Raw genomic sequence first — 18,968 nt, 5'->3', positions numbered from 1 at the left:
GGGGGGAGGGGGGGGGCTGCTGTTCAAGGCCCCTGTGTGGGGGAGGGAGGGAGTCTGGAGCAGAGGCAGGAACTGCCTGGGTGTGGTGGGATGTGGGACAGTGCCGTGGGCAGCTCATCTGAGGGGGTGGGGAGCCACTGCGCACACCCCCGGGGGGGCATGGGCCAATGTGCCCCCCTGGATCTGTGTGCAGGGTGAGGGTGGGCTGCTTGCTGCAGGCTGCACCGGCCTCTTCCTGGTGTGGGGTGCGGGGCTGGGTCTGTGCTTGGGATGGGTGTCAGCAGCACTGGGAGGGGCTGTGGCCCCAAAATTCCCTGTAGCCTCCATTCCCAGTGCTCTTGCCACCTGCATCAAGTGCAGCCCCGGCCCAGTCCCCCCGCCAGGAAGAGGCCAATGCAGCCTCCGGCCCCAGTCTACAACAGGCAGCCCAGCCTGCCCTTGCCCTGTGCGCAGATCTGGGGGGGCATATGTGCCCCTATGCAACTCTTCACACCCCCCCCCCCCCCGCGCCCCCCAACAAGGGCACCCCGGGCGCCTTGCCCCCCCCTCTGCCCCCCCCCCCCTCCCCCCCCCCCCCCCCCGGCGCTCCCAGAATGAGCCACCCGTGGCTCTGTTCCCCGCCTCTGGCCCAGCCCCACTTCCTCCGTCACCGTGGGGGCCTTGAACGGCCCTCCCCCATGCCCCTTCCTCCCATCACAGACTTACTGGCCAGACACTGCTCTTTAAGCTGTCTGGCTGCACTCCTGGCTGCATGCATGCTGTGGCTGCACACATGTACACAGCATTTTTTGGGGGACGTTATTGGCTACACCATCCCCAAAAAAGCCAATTGCCAATAATATCAATTTTCCTTTTATTGGTGCCAATACAATATGGACTGATTTTTTTATATTGGTAGACCTCTAGGTTTCATAAAATAGTATTCTCAAACTGACAGCAAGAACAGGACAGATCCAAAAGTCATTTTGCAGTTTATACCCTACAAAAGCTTCCATTGATTTAATTATTTTTTTCCCGCATCGTCTCCAGAATTTTTGAATACAGTTCTGCCTGGCATTAGACTTGAGCTCATGCTCTGACATTAGGAAACATTCTGTGAGTGTGTTTCAGAAGCCACTGTAGCTTCAGTGGACCCAGAATCAGGCCTTGGCAGCCTATGAGAAATATTGTTAGCATGTTATGGAAAGCTGGAAGCCAAAACTTTTAAAGCTTTTCATGCCTAACTTTGAGTATTTGAGATTGACACTTACTTTAACAGGTTTCAAGCACAGGAGAAAATTCACTTTATGAAAGCTGTTCTTCTCAATGTCTTTTTCCAGGTCTGAATCCATTTAAGGAACAAGACCATGTGAATGCAAAATTTGTAGAGGAAATGGCACTGAAACACACAGAAATGCTTTTGGACCTCTAAACTTGCGAATGAGAACATGCTTACTTCAGTGGGTCATCAGCCTTGCTACCTGTATCAATATTTGTCAACAAGAGTGCAAGCAATGTTTTCAGGCTCTATTTTCTTTTTTAAAAAACAAAAGGTTTCAAGTTTTCAACAGCAACCAGCATTAGTAAGTCAACGCCTGCCCAAAATAGTTGCTCCACTTTGCTTATACATATGTTGCAAAATGATTAGGCTGAATGCTGACTTGTTAAAGTTGAATCATCAGAGCTGAGGGAAGAAATATATTTGCTGTAAGTGCAGTTCTGTGGCTAAACACATTTCTACTATTTTCTCTTATACTGTGGAGAAGCCAAACAAGTAACTATAACAAGTATCAAAATAAATTGATGGTGTTCATAATTTTAATTTATATTCCAGTGCCCAACAGGGCAAACCAGGGAAATGGTAAACATTGTGAAATCATGAGAAACTGGCAACTAATTGCACTGACATATAAATGAGTTTTTGGTGAGGTTGTGTAATATAGACAAGTGGAAAAAATGAGAAATTAGTCTTTGTATATAATGTATCAGTTATGAAATGTATCAATGATGATGTATGTATTCTTCATACAGACCATATCTTTTTATGGTACTGCCATGCCTTTGGAGTAGGATCTTAATATATTTGTTTTGTAATTAGTGAAATGTATTCTCTGAAGTTTCCAAAACAGCTTTTCCTGCTGTTTATAGACATTGTACAGTAAAGCAGAGAAGGAAAGAGTCTTTCCAAGTAACTTCACAGTTTAAGTGGGTCTTTTATTTAATTCTGTCCCTCTGACTTCATGTTTATAGATCGTGTATCAGTTTTGAGAAAAAAAGGCTACAGCCCTTGTCTCCATTTTCCAGCTATGTTTATACAAAACTGAGCTAAGTTGTCTAATTTTTTAGCTGTGATGGGTAACAGCAACAAAAAATAGTACATTGGCACCCAACAGAGAGATTGTCTAAACTTTCAACCTGCTGAGATGAAGCTGAGCTAATTTCATCCACTGGGTCAGACCTTGTTTCAGAGTACATACAGATGTGCTTTATATTGCACCCTAATTTGGAGTGTTTTAGTACCATACAAATGTGCAGGCCTCTCCCAGATGAAGTATTTCATAATGTGCCAGAGTGGTGGTGTTGTGTTGCTCCCAGGTCAGAGGCTGCATAGCAGGGATTACAGCTACCTCTCTACCACAATCTCCCAGAGGCTTTCAAGGAGTGACAACAGCAAACTCTTTGATCCCCACACTTCTGCTCGGTGCTTTGTGCTGGTGCATGCTAGTCAGTTTTGCATGCAATGCAAAACTGGTGAGAAGAATGGACTTCAACTCTTTCCTTGGCCTCCAGGCTCTCACAGAGCAGTGCCAAAAGATACCGGCTCTGTTCTGCTCAAATGAGTATTCACCTTATCTGGTCATGCAAACTATTTTTTCATGGACCACTTGAAAATTGCTGAGGGTCTTGGCAGACCACTTAATCTCCATTGTCAGAAAAAATAAATCAAGTGCAGGGCCAAATACAGATATTCTCGATTGTTCTGCAACCTTTCTGCAGACCAGCTGAAGGCAACTTGCAGACCACAGTTTGAGAACCTCTGTGCTAGGCTGGCCAGAGTGTGCTAGCACCATGGTTCCTGCTCTAACTAGGTGTCTGATGATGTGGAGAGTGTTTGCCTGTACAATGGACTCTTCGATTCCAAAAAAGAGCTGTTCAAGAGCTGCACGATACCTTTGTAGTGCACCATTGGGGGTGCCATGTTGGAGGATGGAGGGCACTGACACTGTACTGTGGGGTGGGCAAAGTCCAGCCCGCATGCCAGATCCGACCGGTAGTGGACAGCAACCCTGCTTGCATGGCTGGGGCTGGTCTCCATGGAGAGCCCAGCTGTGCTGTGATAGCACAAGGCTGGGGTTGCCATGGAGTTTGTTCTGCCTTTTCATGGCCAATGTCTGTTCACTTGTGACTGGAGAGCACCCTTTTAATTTTGGTCCTGCAGCACATAAATGGGCTGGATAGGAGAAATGGTAACCACATAATCTGCTTTGAAACCCAAATCATCATCTTCCCCACTCCAACAGCTCATGGACAACAGTAGTCTCTGCTTGTACTCTATAGCCCTTACAGCCCCAGAGATGGGAGGAGCCCATCCCCAAGGTACTTTGGGGGGTTTTCCCTCAAACTGCCCACAAAAATCCCTGCACTCTACTGGCAATACTTGGCTCTGCCAGAGATCTATCAGTGGACTCTGTACTAGTAATGCCCTGGGCCTTGCTCAAAGCAAGGCTTGGGTGACTTCTGTTTCGAAGGAAGTTAGTGATGCTACTGTAACATGAGTGATGTTTTACTCACTCATGCATTTGGTGTCCTGCCATACAGGAATTTCTTTCAGGCAGCAGGGCCCTGGGGGCTGACTGGATGAAAGCAGGGTGGTTAGGAGAGATGCTGGGGAAATGGTTGGTGCCATCCTGAGGCTGCATTGTGGCTCTAGGTGGATCTTCTCAGCCCTCCAGGTGTGTCATCACTGTTGTTGAACAGCTCCAGGTCCACTCATAAGATAACAGGGTGACGAAGCACAGCTCTGTACAATCATCACCAGTCAGAATGACAACCCCTTGCTATAAAAACATGTCACCTGCTTGGCATCCAAAATATGGTTGGATCACAGGCTCTATTATGCTGCACTTTCAGGACCTTTGCCATAGTCTGGTACTGATGGCAGTCCTGCTTATGCCTGTAGGTTGTAGTCTCTGCCACAATCCATACATGGCCTAGTTACAGTGGCTCTTCTGTAAGGACCTTTGGGTGTTCTCAGCACAGAGGGAGAGATGGGTCATGACCTCTGCACCTCTCCCAGTGTTGCCAACTGTAAATTTGTGGACAGTTCATTTAAAAAAAAAACCCAGCCTAAAGTCACCTATCTGAGCCTCTAAAAATAAGAAGTTCTGAGCTTGTTTCAAGATTCACCATCTGAATGAAGCTACGTTCAAGCATTAGTGCTGGACAGAGAGCAGAGCAGCACCACCTGGTGTCTAAGTGAGTGCTGCTTGGTGCCCTGTAGTTAGCTGGTGTTGGGGAGTTTTGCTTCATTAGAGCCCCTGTAGCTCCTTGCAGCTGTGATGAATCTGTGGGGAGGAGGTGACAGTTGGGGGTCCATGCTGGGATTTGGGGGGAGCGGGGCCAGTGGGAGTAAGGTAAGATGACAGCAATATGGTGTGGGAAGAGTTATGGTGTGGGAGTGCAGTCAGGGGTGAGTAGGGGACCCCTATGGTGGGGGCAGCAGGGTCTAAAAATATTGCTGGTCATCATGCAGAGTTGTCAACCAAAGAATTTTATTTATTTATTTATTTTTACTGACAGTAAAAGCATGTCAGTTAAAAAAGTTTTGTATGTAAAAAGTTTCCAGATTTTCAGTTAAAAAATTTCTCAGGTTGTCAGTCCTTTCCCTTCCGCTCCGGCTGTGGAGGACTTTATGGTTGCAGACATTTTGGGTGCAGGTGGTGTGGTGGATCACAAGGTACTTGAGTTTGCTGCACTCCGTGAAGTCAGGTGTTAAGGATGGTGGTCAAGAACACGTGGGGAGGAAGAACCAGCAGCATACCTACAGGCTGGGGAACTCCAAGATCCTTTTCTGTCTCTGCACTGACGAGAAGGGAGTCATCACTGATGCCAAGATGAACATGGGCTGACAGTGTGGGGATGCGGTCAGGAAGGCCAACCATACCTTGTCATGCATCCACAGATGCATCTCAAGCAGGTCCAGGAAGGTGATACTCCCCCTCTATGTGACACTGGTCAGGCCGCAGCTGGAGTACTGTGGACAACATGGAGAGGATCCAGAGGATCCTCATGTGATCACTCGTGATCAGGGGGCAGGAGGGCAGGCCCTACGAGGAGAGGCTAAGGGACCTGAACCTGTTCAGCCTTCACAAGAGAAGGCTGAGGGGGGGTCTAGTGGCCTGTTACAAACTAGTCAGAGGGGACCAGCAGGCACTGGGGGAGTCCCTGTTCCCCCAAGCGCTACCAGGAGTGATGAGAAATAATGGTCACAAGCTGGCAGAGGGTAGATTCAGGCTAGATATCAGGAGGCGCTACTTCACTGTCAGGGCGGCTAGGATCTGGAACCAACTTCCAAGCGAAGTGTTGCTGGCTCCTACCCTGGGGGTCTTTAAGACAAGGCTAGATGAACACCTTGGTGGGGTCGTTTGACCCCAGTACTCTTTCCTGCCATGGCAGGGGGTCAGACTTGATGATCTGCTCAGGTCCCTCCGACCCTACCAACTATGAAACATAACTGCCCTAGCATCCCTGGGCCCCTATGTTTAAAGAGGTGTGTTCACATGGGGTTAGGGTCTCTAACAGTGAAGTTGGCAGTCACAGAGGGGTCACTTCAGGCTAGTGATGTGTGGGGGCAGTGGAATGGGAAGCAGAGCACTGTGGGATGGTGGTAGACTGACCAAATTTCCTGTCATTCTGCTGGAGAGTACAGACGTAACATGAAATGCTTTAGAACTGATTTTTTTTTTTTTTTTTTTTAATCCATGGTCATTTTTGAGCAAGTTCAGGTCTATTTGTTATGCTTTAATGCCACATGTCACCTGTATCCTCACTTCCTGGAGTGCTTTTAAAGGCACTTGACAAGCTGCAAATGTTACGTCCATCCATTCTCTCAGGCTGCACTGAACAAGAATGAAATTGACTCTTAAAGATGTTCCCTGAGCTCCTCATTGGCCCCCTTTTCACTGACTCAGCATATTTGTAACCGGGGCAGTATATTTCTAAACCGGCATTCTTGTTTCATACTAGTGAGAGGAGAAATTCAGTTCCCAGAAAGCCTTTTCCTCACACTTTCACTTCTCTGTGCAAAAACACGCCTGGTGATGAGTAGCAGCGGTGATTATAAGGAAGCAAAACCAAGGAAGGGGCATTTCTTAAACTTGCCGACATTTTCAATTTAATTCATTTGGATTAATTGATACAGAACATAAGCACATTCAGAAAATTGTTAAGAACAATAACAGTTTTTAAAAGAACTGTATGTTAGAAAATAGAAGCAAGTACAATAAACTTTAGTTTAAAACAATCCCATTGTTTGCTTTACTTGATATTTCAAAACACTGTATTGCATGTTTTGGATATACAATTTCATTTAGCAAGGAGAAAGTGCTGTATTTTACTGCATATTTAATTACGGTTTTGCTTGAAAATTACTTTGTTTGCAGTATGAAATTTGGCAAAGTGTTAACACATATTTAAAAACACCATATAAAAATTGTTGGCTTTGGACAGTCACTAACAGACTCTCCTGGCTTAGATGAAACAGGCTTAACTTTTTCAGATTTCAATTGGTTTTATAATAGGTTTTCTGATGTGTCTCATGTTTGAACCAAGTACACTTGGTTTGAAAGGAGCAAGAGCACCATAGGGTCGTGGCAAAGGGAGAACGTCTTCTTCATCTGGGATGTATGCATTGGGGCGGTCACTCTTTTTCTGGAGCCTCCCTTGTAATGCATCCTCTTCTTCTTGTGCAGCACGCTGTAGGAGAAACATTTTTGCTCTATTTAAATAATGCCAATCCATTAAACAATTCACAGGGTTTGCACTTAAAACTCACAGATCACTGCTCAGAGGTGTGAAAAGCAAGGTGCTTGACTATGCAAAGTAGCAGTGTCCTTACTAAATAGGGAAACTGAGGCAGCCCTTTACTAAAAGGTGTTTCACAGTTTCTAGGTTGATGTGAACCTGTCCTCCTAAACAGGATATTCTCCCAGTCAGTGGTGAAGAAAACAATTTAGAATAACTTAGAAAGCTGTAACAAATGTTCACAGCAAGTCCCTGGCGTCAGTATGTTAAGTGAAGCTGAGACTGACACTTCAAAGCCTGGAAGCATTTACATTGGCAGTGGTTTTGTCATGAAGCTGACTGGTGTCACTGGGCAGAAAGTGTTTATACAGCTCTTGAAGCTGAGGCAACGTGCGGTGCGCTGTGAGCTCCAGTGAGACCTTTCCTTCCAAAGCCCCCACCTCCAGGCAGCGTGCTCCTTAAATGTGTGCGTTGTGTGTGCCGCTCCAAAGTGACACAGGACCAGGGCCTGCCTTCAGTCTACCCCATCTGTCTTTCGGCAAGGTTAGTGCATCAGAAATATTATCAATGCACCTACTGTACAGCATTAATTAATTTTTAAGAAGGTGTGGTACCCAATAAGGAAGATGCAGCACTTTTCTGTTTGCTCTCCCAGCCCCCTATACCAATTTCATTTTCTGCCACCTCTGCCATCTAGCTGAAGGCACAGACGTTGCCTTGGTTTCTTCCTTTGCAAATTCCTTTGAAATGAAATCAGAGATCAGCGCTTCCCTCTGTTCCAGCCTGCCCACCATCAAAGCAAACAAACAGCCTTCAGCCAGAAGGAGTAAGGGGACTTGGATGGCCTCCGTTTAGCATGAAACACTTCTTTCCTGAATATGAGATTTTCAATTGGTAATTTTCCATTAAATACTGTCCACATGACTGCAGCTGCTATTCTCCAACAACAGCTTGGCAGTGTACTCTCCAGCTGTCATTTTGCCTTCTATATGACTTTCCCTCCTAAGTCATGGGAGCTCTGAAGTTACTAGCTGGTTTCCAGACCATTCAGTGACAACATATTCAAAACATTAAGCTGGAACAATGCAAATGAGTGAGTCAGACCTCACGTTGCATCACAGGATAAAAAACTTACATTTGCTTTAGCTTCTGCTTCTGCTTTCTGCATCTCCTCCCTGTGAAGTACTTTCATCCACTCAACCTCTATTTCTCTGGGAAGAGGGAGACCATTCTCTAGCCTGGATACGATAGCAGTCAAAAATTCGTCTTTGTCCCTCATTTCCTGCTGGAGTTTAATAGCTATTGCTTGCTTCATAGATAACTCGGCAACAAGGGCCATCATTTTCCGTGTTTTATCTTTTATCTTCTGCTGTATTTCGTTCATCTGGAATCGACAGCATTCGTTACACTTTAACCAGTTTTTCTCTTCACATGTGCACCTTATACCATTTCTGGAAATAAGACTGATTTTTTTCAGATCATTAAAATAACACAAGTTACTTTTTTCCTCTCAAATTTGCTTGTGCTTGGAAATTCAGAATTGTAATAATTTTTGGTAATGCTCTTATATACACAAACTAATGCAAACATATACAATCCACAAACATGTCGTCTATCTTTCGTTTCTTTTTCTGCTGTGTTGGAAGGGACATCTTATCTATACACTTAGCTGTTCCTTTTAATTGTGTATTGCTTGTGCATAACATAATTGTGATTTTGGCCTGATTTTAAAATATGGAGGTGTTCATATTTGTATAGAAATTCACCACAATTCCATGCATAAATTAGTAGTAATTCCTTCAAGGATAGGTAAATTAAATATGTTACATTGGCAGTTGTATGTCCATGTAAAAAACTTTTCAAATTGGGCATATTAAGTGTTGAAAAACATCCATTTTTATTATTCTTATACGCTTACCAATATAGTATGTGGAGGTAGGTGGGGGAGAAAAGAGCTTGGAGCATAATGCGTGTCTCTCATTTATGGTTGCTTTATGTGAAGTCTTAAGAATGCTCTAGGGGCCAGGTTCGATTTAGCCTATTAGCTGTCTAAACAGTACTTCGACATCTAACACTTAAATACTGTTCTGCCTTCCAGAGATGTAAATAGCACTTGCACAGATTAGAAGAGGCAGCCTGGATGAAATGCAGGCAAAGCATAAGCACTTGAGCTGTGGCCAGAGCACAGAGGCTCCATCCTTCCCAGGGCCATGTCTACTGCACTGAGCCATGGAGTCAGACTTCCTATCGCTTGCTATCCTGCTGGCCTCTCACAACTTTTCTTCTTAGCCACCCAGTGGGCCAGCTTCAACAGGAGGGACGGTGGGTGGGGGATGGGCTCAGCTTTGCCTGGTTCAGTGATTCTCACCCTGGGATGCCTTGAGATCCATTCAAGGGTGTTGAAGGGTGCTACACAATGTTAACACTGTTAGGTGTGCAAACATGATTCACGAGATGAACCCGGAGATTTCAAATGGGAATCTATAATGGTAAAAACATTCTGGCGTATTGCGGTCTTTCTGAGTTCTCTGTAGCAGAACTATATTATTTTTCTGTAGTCAAAAGAATTAAAACAAAGTTTGGATTTTCCAAATTGTACCTTGAATCTATCAAGGGGTGCCTGGAGTATAAAAAGGCTGAGAACTATGGCTGCGTGAACCTTCGGTTCCCGATTTGATTCGGTGGAGATTCGGCCTGATTTGGTTGCCAAATCTCTGAATCTGAATTGAATCAGAGGACACATAAATCTCTCCATATCAAATCAGAACCCTCCGAATTGATTTGGAGAGATTCGGAAAGATTCAGTGATTCAGACACAGCTTTAAATGTTTTGTCTACATATTTCTAAGTAGCAGGCTCAGCAACTGGTGCCTCCTGGGTTGGGGGGTCACCGGGGGTCCTCCCATGGCCAATTGTGGAGCTAGTCCTGTGGCAGACTGGAAGTGGACCAGAAGTACTTCTAGTTCACTTCCGGGTTCGCCACTGAGCATGTGGGGGCCCCCCCTGCACTCCTGTGGGATGCTCCATCCGCCCCACCATCACAGCGTTCACGACCTACACCTAGTACCTTGAGGTATGTAGAAAAAACATTTAAAGCTGTGTCTATGGCCGAATCACTGATTCTCTGAATCAGCATCGAATCTTCAGATTCGGATCTGAATCAACTAATTGAATCACTGTCCCCGATTCAGGCCAAATCCAAATTGAATAGGGCCCGTTTCACGCACCCCTGTTGAGAACCTGGGCCCAGCTCGTTGCTGGCAGCAGATGTGTGTGCACCTTGAGGCAGAGAGCAAGGAAGGAGCCGGGGCTGCACTTCACAACAAGAATCGGGCCCCTCTCAGCTCCCCTGCTATCTGCCCTGAGGCACACGTGCTAAGCAAAATGCCTTTGCGTGCCACACTGGCACATGTGCCGGGAGTTGCCTACCCTGGTCTAGAACCTGGGTCTTTCACTGGATGGCTACTGGGCTAAAATATGGGTGCTCTTCTTTTGTCAAACAGTTCCTAGCCATGTTCTTTTTCTCTTAAGTTTTGTCTAAGATCCCAAAAACTTAATCCATAATTTATGTGCTTTGCTAGGTAGAACTGGATTCCAATAAAGCCTAAGTGCAGTTAGAGCTGGCGGCTGTGTTGGTTTGAGCACACTGATTCGTGCTTCTGAGCACACAGACTAGGACGTCTGGTTGCACAAGTTGGAACAGACTGAAAATCTGGTATGTGGCACAAATTGCCACTCCCATGTCTGAAAAGTAGGTTGGATCTTTTACTTATCTAAGTGGCACATAGATGTCTTAGGTGAAAAAGGATTTGGTGCTGCATATCCACATACAATGAAACAATCCCTATCATTGTAGTAAAACTGTGACCAGAAAGGAACATAATATGTAGCCTGGTAGTAGCTATTTAAGAAAAGTCCCCCTCTTTGGTCTTTCCTTTTAAATGTGGTTCTACATGTAGAAATATCTTGGTAAAATGGCATGTTTCTAATTTAGCCAGTCTTTTCCTTGCGTACACTTAAAACCATGCTGGCTCACCAACTGTTAAAAGTATTTACTGTTTTACTCCAGTTCAGACTACAGCTCGAATCCAGCATATAGGCAAGCAAGCCCTGGTCCCACTGAAATGAATCCTGGATTCCCTTCCATTTCATGCAGAATTGACAAAATTAGTATTAAACTGCAATCTGTTATCTTCGTTAGGGTGCGAATGACCAAGTAGTACAAGGAGTGGTAAGAAGGTACGGGAAGTTCTGCAGAACAAATAGACGTTCTTCCTGGTGATGATGTATGAGAGATAAAGAGAGATCTTAACTGTCAGCGTGGATGATACTTTGAAAAAAAGCATCTGTTCACTCAAGTAAATTTGTGTAACAGAATTACTGGGATAATAAACACTGACCATTGTTATCCACAGCCACTTTTACCACCTGTGCTTTAAAAAAAATATATTGCAAAAAACTGCAGGTAGCAGCAGTTATGGTGTATTTTTCATAGCAAACAACTTAAAAAAGAAACATTAGCTATAACGATGTGCTCTTATGTATCGAGGTCTTTTCCAGCACTGATTGTAACACTGAGCATGAAAAATAAGGCTGGGCTTCATTTTTATTCACTTGGGATTTGGGGTTTCTTCATTTCAGCTGTTTGCAGTGGGTTGTTTTCCTATCTGATGCTGTTTTTTAATGAACTATTTATTTTGGAGCTTCTTCCTAAGTGCTTCTTTTTCTCTCCCCAAAACCTTAATTCTTTGAGTCACATAGAAATAAATATGAAGGAAGATTGAGTTGAGAATTGTTTCATGCATAGGTATGTGGTTCTCTCAGTCTAAATTTACAAGAAAAACCTGACATTTGGTTCAGTGCACCATCACCTTTCATATTATAAGAGGATGGAACCTGTCTGTATTTTTTCCTGCTATTCAGCAATTTCCCCAGGCAGTTGCAGCTAATTGAAGCAGGGAAGGTGTAATGGCTGTGCAAAAGGAAGATACCTTCAACATCTCGGCAGTATTTAAGGACCTATTCTGAGAAATTGTATAACTCTATAAAAGTAATTTACAGCAAAGTTTTCAATGTATTGAGGGTATACATTAAGTTTTTGCATACAGTTCTCTTCCTTGGATTTTGTGAGTGTATTTTAACAAGCCGCTACTTGTCCTTGCAATGGCAGGGTGTTGACAATGCCCCCATCACCCTGCTTCACTGGCAGCAAGCTGGGATGTTCTGACATTCTCAGACATTGTTCCTAGTAGTTGTACGAGAAGGCCATCCATGCAGTTTTAAGAACAAGTTAGACAAACACTTGTACAGAATGGCTTAGGCAGGGATGACTTCTGCCTTGAGCAGGTATTGGACTAGACGACATCCTGAGGTTCCTTGCAGTCCTACTTTCCTATGATCCTGTTTACTACTGTAACTGTCCCCTGCGGACCAGCTATATGCACCAACAGTGCATAGTTGCCGGTAGTTGATTATGAATTAACTACCTCACAAGCCTGAATGAAGGCCATCTTAACCTCTTTTTCCTCAAATAAAATTACTTCATGCCTGTTGTCCTAGTAGATGCCAGGCACCAAGCAGCTTAATCCTATTCTTACCTTTTTTGCTAATACCAGTGTGTCCTTCTTCCCATTCTCTGCCTTGATTCGGGTTCTGTCTGTTAGCCGGGAAACTTGTTCATAAATGAAGTCTTTCTCCAACAATTTCTCCTCTTTCTCCACCAGCTTTAATTCTAACTGTAGTGAGAAAAATGTCCACACAAACATAGCTAAGTGAGTGGGAATGAGGCCAGCCTGTGATTGTTTTTTCCAGAACTGATAGCTTTCTAAATAGTGTTCACAGACATATGCTGCAAAAATCACTACTCAAAAATTTGTTTTCTCTAAACAGCAGGCTGCAGTACATGGCTTAGTTACTTTATAATTGTATTCATTTAGTGCCTTGAGACCCCATGCAGGACCTGAGCCCTGAGGTAAAAATAATGGGCCAATTAACAGCCCTATTCAATACATTCTTGCCAATTCTTGTGATTCTCTATTATGCCTTGTGACATTTAGTGTTTTTTTGAATTCCTCAGCCCCTGGAGTCATGGCAATCAGAGCATTTACATGCTTATCTTTATTTTTTTCTTCTTCTTAAAGTAACTTTCTAGCCCTTCAGGCTAGATTAAAACTTTTAAAAATGTAAGCATTTCATAGATGTCAAGCCTTAACAGGCAGAATGCAAATATACACAACCCAAGCTCTGTCGTTTCAAGTCTCTTGGATATAGGCCATGATTTCTGAGGCCTGCCCTACGATTTTTGAACATCTGTGCTTATATCAATGCCATTGGGCGCATCTACATGTGTCACTATGGTGACATTGTTACTGCACAGTGATTTAGTACTTCCTTTTGGATTTAGTACTTCCTTTTGGACTCCAAAAGGAAGTACTAAATCATGGTGCATTAACAGCCCATACTGCGCCATACACATGGCACACAGTTATTTTTAACAGCTACTTCACCATAGCAGTGCACTATCCCAGGGGAGCGCATCACTATAGCGAAGTAGGTGCTGGTCATGTGTAGACGCCCGTAGCTGCTACATCACTGTAATGCGTTGCTACGACAACGTAGTGTCATGTGTAGACATGTCCATTGTGTTCTAACTGGCCTGTGCCCTTCTGTAGAGCCCTCCTATTGCACATTATTCTGGCATAGGAAGATGTCTAAGGAGGTAAATCTTTGAAAGATGATGGTGGGGGAAGCGGATGTTGATACTAATGGGTCCCAGGTTCAGAAAAAGAGGTCAGTGTTGTAGATACTCTCTGAGTTGAAATTTATCTGGCACTTTAATTTATCTGGACTCAGCACAGTCCTGACCTAAACGCTTACACATGCAAAGCCCTATTCATTCTAGCACTGGGGTGGAAACAGACTTGTTAGAAAACACTATTATAACATGTGCTCACTGTTTTGAATGGGATGTGCATGCTAACGTCTGGACTTTGCCTCAAGTCTATTTGTGCATGTGAAACAAATGCTGCTTGCGGACATTAAAGAAAACCCCCCAAAAAACAGCACTTAAAACTCAATGCACTCCTGCGCTGAGCCCAGCACGTGCCCAGAAGAGGCATCACGTTAGCTGGACCTGGCTCGCCCAATGTTTGTATAGATCAGGCACTTTAGTGAGGCTTTTTTGGCACTCTAATCTAGTAGCTGATTGAATCTGCTTCTCATAAAAGCGCCAAAAAGCCCTGCTGAAGTGCATGATCTATACAGATACTGCAGAGCTGAGTTGAATTAATGTGCTGCTGCTTCCATTAAAACACGTTTTTGGTTTTTTTATGTCTGCAAGAAGCCATAGTGTTGACAAAGCCCCATCTATACCTTTTGTCTAAGAATCTGGTGGTTAAGGCACTCATTCAGAATGCAGGAGACTTGGATTCCTTCTCCATCCCGAGAGGGTTTAAACTCACATCTCCTGCTTCCCACCTGTAACTTCAAGGTGACAGGCTGGGGGGGGATACGCCAACGGTATTCTCTATCCCTCGTGTTAAACTTGGTCCACTAAACACAGGGCATGCCACAGCCATGGAGCCAGGAGAGCACACAAGAGGGAGTATGACTTGGTAGCCTAGTGGGGAGGCTACTCCTTGGGGATGGAAAGTGTCCTCCATCCTGGGCCCTAATCCAAATTCTCTCCAAGAACTTGTTTAATGCAATATGTATAAGCAGTCCCAGGAGCAAAGAGGAGCAGTCAGAACCCATGGCTCACACCTCCCAGCAGAGTGTCCTCACTGGCTGCAGCATCATATCCCCCCCCTTTTTTTTTATCTTCTGGCCTCATTCAATAACCTAGTAATATAAATAATAATGTCAGTAATTCTGAAGCATGGTCTTTGAACAAGCTGCAATGCTGGAGGTAGTACGTACGTTTAACAGGGTTGTAGGGCCTAATTTACCGAATGCTTACTGTTGGAGGTAGTATCCTGCATGACACGGCTAAGTAACTGCTGCTGACCCACTGTGAAAACACAGCTGTAATGCTGCTGCGATGTAAGAGAAGAAGGTTGGGGTCCCTTGGAAGTGCTGAGTGCAGTGGAAAAAAGGGTAGGCTGAGGTCTGTGCTCTGTTCCTATTTGAATTGCTATTAATGATACACCCTGGGAGAAGGTGGTTTGATCTTATGCAGTGTGTGTAGATGTTATTTGGCACAGAGTGGGGATGCAACCAACTTGTAACATATATGCTAATTTTGGCAAAGACCAATTCACTGAAGAATTATTCATTTTACAACCTATTAATTTAAACTTGTTTTCCCTCTAGTATCCTTGCAACTTGTTGTGCTTATTGTCTGTCAGGAAAAGCAGGCAGATCTTCAGGAATGTCTCAAGGGCAGGCAGCTCATCAGTTAAAAAGGGGCAAACAAATCACATCTCCACATTATGTCTTTTGCAATTAACATCGAGCAGCATAACATCCCAAATCTAATTTGTATGACTAACAAGGGGCTGGGCTGTAGGTCCATTTAGCCCAGCCCTTAGATTCATTAACTCTTATACAAGTTGTCTTAAAAAAAGAAATAAAGGCCTGATTGCATTTTCTAGGGTAAGCTTCTCCGGATAGATCCTGTTGTAGAAATGGTGCATTACCTCCTCCATCTTTTTAAACAGTTCAGGTACAGATGGATCCTTCCCTCCCAACTCTCGCTTTCTGTTCTCCTCCTCAGGGTCAGCAAAGATTTTATCCAGATTTTTAATTCTGTCCTTGCACTGAAAATACTAGCAAACCAGAAAACACAATGCCCAGTTATTTGGTTTTTAAACCTAAACAAAATATATCTGACAAGTAAGCAAAGATTGATGCCAATCACAGAAAAAATGAAATGTTCAAATTCTTAGCCAAATGGTTTATATAAAAGCATAAGGCATGTTAGATCTGGCCTAACAGGATATAGGAATAGAGTTTACAGAAACATGACTGCTGACCATGTATTTTTAAGTCTAAAAACTCAATCATATTAAAAATGAAAGCTCTGTTGCTATAATTATAGAAGGTCACCAGAACATGTATTTTAAGCATATTTTTTCCTCCCAAAGGCAATATCCAGTTCTTCTAGTTCTAAGAAATAGCATCACAGGGAAAGTGAAACTTTTAAAGTTTTCAAGCCTTTTTAAAAGGGAGCTAGTCATTAGAGAAATAAGCCAAAATGTTAGATTGCTGTCACTTCTCTTGTCAAATCATGTTTTGGTTTAACCTAAAGGTCCCTTTGGGTGAACTGTATATTTTAGGGAAATTGTAAAATAATTTTGGTGATAAACATCAGAAATGATATGCTGCGTGCTGCAAAAGGAAATATTTAAGAACACGTTCCATGACAAATAACAGGATGCAGCTCAAGTTCCGTTCGTGTTTCACATCTGGAGCTCGGTTCTGCAAACATTTAGTCACCTGAGACATTCATATTGAAACCAACAGTACTACTCATGTTAGCAGGAACTGCTCTCTCAAGTAAAACTTTGCATACTAATATTAATGTTGGAGTACACACCAATTAAATATGAAGGGACTAAACTAAAAGGTTTCATGGTAAACTAAAACATCAACTGAATGTTTCCTCCCCTGCAGTACAAGCATCCCAGATTCTTTGGATTTCTAATGTACTATTTAAAAATATATAATAAACAGATTAAAGCATATCAATTCAAGATTTATATGCATGATAGAAAATTTTTAGATTATGGGCGACACCTACCCAAACCAAAGATATAGAAAATAAATGGCATTTAAGTAAATAGATGTCTTGATTATAAAGTCCTTTGTTTTCTTGCTTTGTTTGTATCTCTTCTTGGTAAAACTGTCTCATTCTATAGTTTTCACATTTTAAGGCCAGAAGGAGGCATTATGATCATTTAATCTGGCCTCCTGCATAATAGGCCTGTGCAAAGCAGTAAGTATTCGCTTCAGATTTGGATTTGGCTAATTCAGAGGGCCGGTGATTCAATTTGGTGATCTGAATCACTGTCCTGATTCGATTTGGCCGATTCGGATTTGGAGATTTGGCCATAGACTATAATGGAGTATCACTAAAGTACCTATAACTTTGCCATTTTTTTGCAGATTGGGGTGAAAACAGCAGGGATGGTAGCCTCTTCCAAGCACATGAAGCCTGCCAAGTTTCAAGGAAATAGGTGCAGGGGTTTCCATGAACATGCACCTCAAACTGTTGAAAGCAAAACTCAAATCATTTGCATGTGTTATGGCAGAGTGGGATGAATGCAGCAGGGGTGGTAGCCTCTCATGTGGGCATGAGGCCTACCAGGTTTCAGGCAAAGTGGTGCAGGGGTTTCTGTGAAAGTGCACCTCAAGGTTCTGCAAGCAAATAAAGAAAGCAAATGGGTGTGGAGTGAGGAGGGTGGCACTCGCTCCGTCTGCATGTGGAGCTTGGGGAACCCCAGCAGCGGGAGGTTCATCAACAGCAGCTGCTCCACCAAACCTGGATCCAAGGAGGTGCAGTGGGGTGTCACAATATCCCCAGCAATGCTGAACACCCTCTTGCTTGGAACACTGGTCAGTGGACAGGACACGTGTTCCCAGGCTACCATGGCCAGTTCCTGCCACACCTGGCTGCGGGTTGCCCAGTTGGCCAAGGGGTCACAGTGCAGCAGCTCCACATCCTCGGTGGGATAGGTAGCCACCAACGCCTCCATGCTACCTGCCTGATGGTGGGGTCTGGTGCCTCTGGACCTCAACGCTGAAGCCATGCCCTTGGCCCAATTGGCAGCGGCTATGGTGAAGGAGATTGTTTTGTGGTTGGAGTGCTGGCATGGGAAAGTGGATCCCCCTCTTCCACATCCCCCTGCCTGTGCCCTTCTGCCTCCCTGACTCTGTTCACCAGTACCTTTGTTCAGTGATCAAGTGTTTTGCTGCTGCAGATGCTCCCCTTCACCCTTGGGTCACACATGCCTGCCAGCACGTGGACCGTACTGGACTGTAGCAGATCCAGCCATTTTTTGATGCCCTCCTTCAGCTGCTTCACCAGTGCCTGCACCTCTGATGAAAGCGGATTGCCCCATCCAGGAACATCAACCTCCTGCAACTTCTCCATTTCATTCCCAAGCTCCTTCACTATGGGGATCACCCGGCTAAGGAGGGTATCACCAGCGCTGAGGCTCTTGGGGGGCCTCAAGAAATGGCTTGAGGACCACCAAGATCTGAGAAATGGTATCCCACTATGTTTTGTTAGGGGACTGCTGATCCCAGTCTCTCCAAACAAGGCCATCTCATGGACGGCTTTCTGTTGCTCCACCAGCCTTTCCAGCATCAGGAACATGGAGTTCAACCAAGTCTCCACATCCTGCATGGTTTTGTGCTGTGGGATGCTCAGCTCTGCCTGTTTGTCCCAAAGCATCTTGCCCCCTTTGATGCTCCAGTGGAAGTAGCCTGCCACTGTCCTGCATTTTGAAATGAGCTGGCTGGTAGTGAGGGCACCGCCACTGTCCCCATCCAAGTCGTCCCTGACTATGAGGTGGAATGTGTGTGCCACACAGTGGATGCCAACAAAGTTGGCATCATGCAGTGCCTTGACCATATTAGCCCTGTGGTTGGTGACCATGACCCTGTGGGTGAGCTCGCGCTGCCCAACGAGCCACCCTTACACCATACGGTTCATGACTACCATGATCTCCCTTGCTGTGCAGGACCAATCCATCACCTCTGCTTGAAGAAGAGCCCACCAACTGATTGCACCAGTGCCCTGTGGGGGAGAGGTAGGCATGATTTCCACCCTGGCTGCTCCATATGTCCAAGGTGCAGTGCAAGGTTACTTATGGATCCGCCTTCTGCAGTTCCTCCCTCAAGTACTCCCTGCATGCCTCATACAGGGAGGGCACCACCGTCTTGCTAAAGTTGGTGTGTGTGGGCACTTGGTACAATGGAGCCATGAGCACCATGAGCCGCCCGGACGCTGGATGCTCAACAAG

General features: G+C 44.6%; 2 protein-coding genes across 3 annotated transcripts in view; one reads left to right on the top strand and one right to left on the bottom strand.

Moving 5' to 3' along the window:
* The window catches only part of GSAP (gamma-secretase activating protein), a 102,298-nt gene extending 99,876 nt beyond the window's left edge, over positions 1 to 2,422 (top strand). For both annotated transcript variants that reach the window (XM_019509465.1, XM_019509466.1), the window contains one exon: positions 1,320 to 2,422. In XM_019509465.1, coding sequence (XP_019365010.1) covers positions 1,320 to 1,411 — 92 coding nt within the window. In that variant the 3' untranslated portion in view covers positions 1,412 to 2,422. The remainder of the gene's footprint in view (positions 1 to 1,319) is intronic.
* Positions 2,423 to 6,353: 3,931 nt separating this feature from the next.
* CCDC146 (coiled-coil domain containing 146) overlaps positions 6,354 to 18,968 on the bottom strand; it is a 144,399-nt gene continuing 131,784 nt past the window's right edge. The window contains exons 15-18 of the mRNA XM_019509464.1: positions 15,639 to 15,767; positions 12,600 to 12,737; positions 8,138 to 8,386; positions 6,354 to 6,954 (exon numbers count right to left, since the gene is read on the bottom strand). Of these exons, the coding sequence (XP_019365009.1) occupies positions 6,754 to 6,954; positions 8,138 to 8,386; positions 12,600 to 12,737; positions 15,639 to 15,767 (717 nt within the window). The 3' untranslated portion in view covers positions 6,354 to 6,753. The remainder of the gene's footprint in view (positions 6,955 to 8,137; positions 8,387 to 12,599; positions 12,738 to 15,638; positions 15,768 to 18,968) is intronic.

This window comes from Gavialis gangeticus, unplaced genomic scaffold, assembly GCF_001723915.1.
Source record: "Gavialis gangeticus isolate Ggan-Ray unplaced genomic scaffold, GavGan_comp1, whole genome shotgun sequence".
Lineage (NCBI taxonomy): Eukaryota > Metazoa > Chordata > Crocodylia > Gavialidae > Gavialis > Gavialis gangeticus.
This window is presented reverse-complemented; position numbering and strand designations above follow the sequence as displayed.